We start from the raw sequence: 4910 nt of genomic DNA on the forward strand, positions 1-4910 counted from the left end.
AGTCAAAAAGTACCTAAGCAATGCCAGCAAGAATGCAAGCTGTTATGGAAGGCATAGGAGGACATTCTTGTTAATATGTGAATAAATACTAGCCTACTTAGTTTGATATTTGCCCAATAAATGACAATAACATTTTTAGATTTAAACAATTTTTTGACAGATTCCTAAAATATTTGTGTTTTATCTTTATTATGATGTGTGTCTAATAAATTGTTAAGCACTATTTTCATAGCATTCAGTTGACACGTTTGTTTAAAGGACATTGGGCAGAATGTGGAAGTGTTTTTTGTCAAAAAAAAAAGAAAGAAGAAGATCCGATTAATTGATCAATCGGGGAAAAATAATCGGCCAACTAATCGATTATCAAAATAATCGTTAGTTGCAGCCCTAGTATTAATAGAGCTGTTGTAGGGTAATTATTATTATTGTCTTTTTTATTTTATTTTACAGAACGACAGTAAAATGACAATACTATCATTTATGAATGTCGATGGAGTTGTTGCTTTTTCTTGACTTTTATTTTGGCTTAAACCCGCAGGAAGATCTCAGTGCTTATTTTTGTTGACAACAGCATGCAGATTTATAAATTATTCTCATTACGAATTTGAGAAGATGTTTGTCGCGCGTATCACATTGTCACATGCCTTTAAAAAAATTCACAAAAATGTTACTGAGCAACTGACGAGTAACAAGTTCAGCGCAGATTTTCCTCGCGCTAGTTTGGACTTTGAACCCTGGCGCCGCTAACTCGTGCAGCGCTGTCAGAATACATGCAATTTGTGCGTGCATTACAAAATATAACGTTCTGCAGTTTATTTACTAGTCGTTTGAGGTAATTTCGCGATATCAATCATCATACAGTAACTTAACCACCAGCATTAGCCACCTCTTCTCATCGGAGACCTGATGCAGCACTAAACAGTCTCTCGCTGTCGGTGCTTCGTGCTTGTAATGATTTCTGCATCTTTCTCTGATAGTTTTAAATACTTTCACACTACCGACATAATTGCTGCATTAGTGCGTGCCTCTATTTGATCGCGTTAGTCATTGTTCGGTACATATTATTCGGCCTTTTCGCTTATTCGGCCGAACACCGACATTTTTTTTTGGTGCTATTTTCAGCCGAATAATTTCGGTTACCGAATATTCGGTGCATCCCTACTACAGACCCCAAACTTTTCAACAGTTGTGTGTACTACATTATTATACAAGACAATGCAATGTACAGTAATATAAAATAGTCAATTTATTCGCCTCTTTTCATTAACAGAATTATTAATATATAAAATCAAAGTGTCAGTTTATTTTTTTGTTTTTTTAATTGGAAGAATTGCAGGAATTGTGTTCATTCCAATAATGTAATTTTAAATTATTCAAATTATTTTTAATGATCTGTTTTATTTATATGCTTAATAAATAAATTACTATTAATTTATATGGTTTATAAGTCAGTTATTGATGACTTATTAAGCATATTGATGATGCAGCCGCTTTATAAAAGTTTCACGCCTAACAGTCTCTTAACCGTGGTAAAATCACTGAGGATATAACATAACACATGTTTGTATGCGTCTTTGTTGTAGATCATGCTTTCCTGAGCTTCAGGCCTTCTCAGGTGGCAGCCGCCTGCATAGCTGCGTCCAGAATCTGCCTGCAGATCTCCCCCAGCTGGACCACTGTCCTCCACCTGCTCACGGGCTACTCTTGGGATCATCTGACGCAGTGCATCCAGCTCATGTTACTGTAAGGGCAAACCACAGTATATGCTCGCAATCATACAATGCAATGTGCTCTGAAGTAAACCCCACCAGCTTCACCTCACCCTGCTCTTTTGTTTTATTTTTCAGTGCTCACGACAACGACGTAAAAGAGGCCAACAAATCCAAATCTTCCCCTTCCGTCAGTCAGAGCCTCCAGCCGCAAGCTCACGTCCCCCACAGCCCCGCCACCCCCTCTCTGCAGAGGCAGCCCACCTCCAGCTCCCAGCAGCTGCTCCTCCAGGCCAGCAGCTACCCGCAGCTCTCCCAGCACTCGCCGGCATTATCCCAGCTGCACATGCTGGCCGACTGCCAGGCCCTGGGACCGGTGGGCTCTCGGGAATATCTGCAGCCCCACCAGGCCGGTCTGCTTTCGGCCTCAATGCCGGCCGGCTCGTTCGCATCTTTCCCAAGCTTGGCGTCGGGGCTGCGAGGCTTGCCCCTCCAGGGTCCCATCTCCATGCAGGTGAGCATGGGGCCCGAGCGCCACTGCCTCGGTCTGACTTACGGGAGCGGCTACTTGAGTTCCCACCACACATTCACAGCCGGCTGCTTCGACAGGTGACGCCAGGAGAGGGAGGACAAACTCAACCTGGGGCTGCCGCCGTCCTCCGCCCTCTCCGCCGCTCCCGAGGGGCTTCGTCTTGTTCGCAGACGAAGACGTTCCAAACAGAAATCCAACAGTCGAGTGGATCCCACTGAGGTCATAGTATTAACTTGAGAACTCTTGTTTTTTTAGCTTTGGATGCTTCCTTTTAGGCTTTTATGAACTGAGGATGTCTATTTTTTTTTAAATTATTTAGCCAAGTGAGGACCTTCTTCCAGTGCCACAACAGATAAACTAGACTCTGGTTCTGTGTCGACCTCAACAAAAGACGAAGGATGCTCTTATGACTTGGGGATCCTTTTTAAAGCACACAGCCTTAAGAAGAGAAATCGTGGAGATCCACATTCCATCTCACCAGCATTTTCAAATGAGTCCTTAAACTTTCACACTGGATTTACGGTCCTTTGATGCTGCTGCCTTTTTATATGAACTGATGGCTTTACGACCAAGAATCCTGTCTCCCTTCTGGTCTTGTTTACAGTGACATGCCACATATCAGGGATGTACAGACCACTTTAAAACTTACACACAACATACCATTGAAACAGCTTATGTTTGTATGAAGTAGCTTCTTTTGTTCTTGTCCGTATTTCTTGTCGAATCAGTTTTAAACCGATGCGGTCTTTAGAGAAGGTTGACGTTACGCTGAAGTTCCAGTTCCCTCAGGCAGATGGAGGGAGACGCCTCAGGGGACGGAGGCATCTGTGCTCCCCTCATTTCCATGCTGGAGGAAGCCATGCTTTACTGGTTCCTCCTCCTCCCCCCAGGGAAAAAGAGCCATGATCGCCAGAACCGCGTTCTGCCGTGTGCTATGAAGACGACTTCATTGTGCTGTACCTCTTCCCTTAAGACACTGTGGCTCATAAAGATTACCTCACTGTTACACTATCATTTACATTTACCTCCAAGGTCATGCTAATAACTAGTTTAACCTCACGGCTCAGGTTAGAAAAGATGGATCTGCTGTTACAATGTGCTTCAGCTGTAGCGTCAACATTTTAGTCCAGATGTCTAGTTTCTGTTAAGCAGACTTTAATATTCGGTCCAAAATATTTTATTATTATTATTATTATTATTGTAAACTAAAGATAAGTTTAACCAAACATGCTACATTTTTTTTCTTTTTGTTATTGTCCTTTTTTGTTGTTCAGAAGGTTCTTAGACTACACAATGAATTATATATGTTGACTGGCCTTAAGACCAAAGTGTCTGCTTTACGTCCTGCTGAATGAGAAGCTTTTTCAACCACTTTACTGGACTTTGGATCAAAATTGTCCTGAACTTTAAACTACCTCAGTATATTGCCATTTACTTGCTGATTCTGCAGGGCTCGTCTTTTCGTTTTCTGTTTCTTCTTGATTGGTCAAAACATTCAAATGCTTTTTTTTTTTTTTTACCCAGAACTTAGGCTTTTTTGTGTTGAAGTCCCGTATTTTGTGTAGGTAGAGAACTGTGTTCACTGTAACAGACACGCACTGTTTGATATTTCAAGTCATTCTCTTGTTGAAGCCTCTGTGTGTGCAATATGTAACCATTAGTTTGTTACTTTTTAGACTGTATATTTTTTTTGTACCACCTACTTTTTTACAATGTAGAATTAGTTTTTCGTTGGTTTGGTTTGTTTTAGCACGCTATTACTGCTTACATGCAGTGATTTATTTTTCCATCAAGAAAATGTTGCACATTGCAACCAATGTCTCCTGAATCTCTAGACATGTAGTAGACTAGAGAACGTTGATTCTGCTCATTCAGTGATCTAATGGGTTTATTTAAAAGCCTGTATTTGGGTAGGGAAGGGGACAACAGGTGTAAATTGGATGAAAACCCCAGAAATAAAATGGAAAAAAAGCACAAAAGCTTGGTAAATGTTTCGTCCATGTGTGAGTCATACATTTTGAATAGACGCTGGATTTGCATGGCTCAAGGCAAGTTGTTTCATATGAATGTCTGGACTCATTGCACATGAAAAGGTCTTTGGGGGGTGGGGGGTTAGGTCGTGTTCACTTGGCTCCACCCCAAATACCACTGCCCTCCCCCTTCCTCCCCGCATGTAACGCGCTGGACTGAAGACAATGGGGTAGATTCCTGCCCCACATGGTGGTTCTTCCTGTCACTAAACACCACTAAACAAATAAAGCGCATCCAACTGAGCACCACTGATCGTTTCGGAGATAAAAGCTCTTGGCCTCAAAGAACAGCCGACAATAGCTACTGGTGTGATGGACAAAATGTGATTTTTCTGTTAGTGGGTGTTTTAAGAAAACATCTGTGTAGTGCAAAAGACAGAGAAGAAGAAGAATTGGAAGAAACCGATCTCTTTTATGACTGAGTTGGTAGTTACATAGAGTCCTTAAAACTAATAGAGACGGCCATGATGTAGCCGAGTTAACATGTCAGACATGTCAGCTTGAGTTAAGTTAGGTACTCCTCTCAATAAAATATAGTGACTCAAAATGTGCTCAACCATTTGGTCGAGCAGGCCGTTAAAGGGTTAAAAGGATAGTCCACCCATCTTTTCAAACCTGTATGACCTACTTTCTTCACAA

General features: G+C 41.5%; 1 protein-coding gene across 2 annotated transcripts in view; it reads left to right on the plus strand.

Moving 5' to 3' along the window:
- The window catches only part of ccnjl (cyclin J-like), a 15188-nt gene extending 10976 nt beyond the window's left edge, over window positions 1-4212 (plus strand). Inside the window, exons 5-7 of one of the 2 annotated variants that reach the window (XR_001637096.1) lie at window positions 1584-1743; window positions 1848-2460; window positions 2561-4212. Coding sequence is in view for 1 of the 2 variants with exons in the window: in XM_016521552.1 (XP_016377038.1) it covers window positions 1584-1743; window positions 1848-2322 (635 nt within the window). In the remaining variant the exon portion in view is untranslated. Of the gene's footprint in view, window positions 1-1583; window positions 1744-1847 lie in introns of both variants that reach the window. The other variant, XM_016521552.1, reaches the window with a different exon arrangement.
- The last annotated feature ends 698 nt before the right edge of the window (window positions 4213-4910 follow it).

The sequence above is a fragment of the Sinocyclocheilus rhinocerous genome, unplaced genomic scaffold (genome assembly GCF_001515625.1).
Source record: "Sinocyclocheilus rhinocerous isolate Xijiao unplaced genomic scaffold, SAMN03320098_v1.1 scaffold299, whole genome shotgun sequence".
NCBI lineage: Eukaryota > Metazoa > Chordata > Actinopteri > Cypriniformes > Cyprinidae > Sinocyclocheilus > Sinocyclocheilus rhinocerous.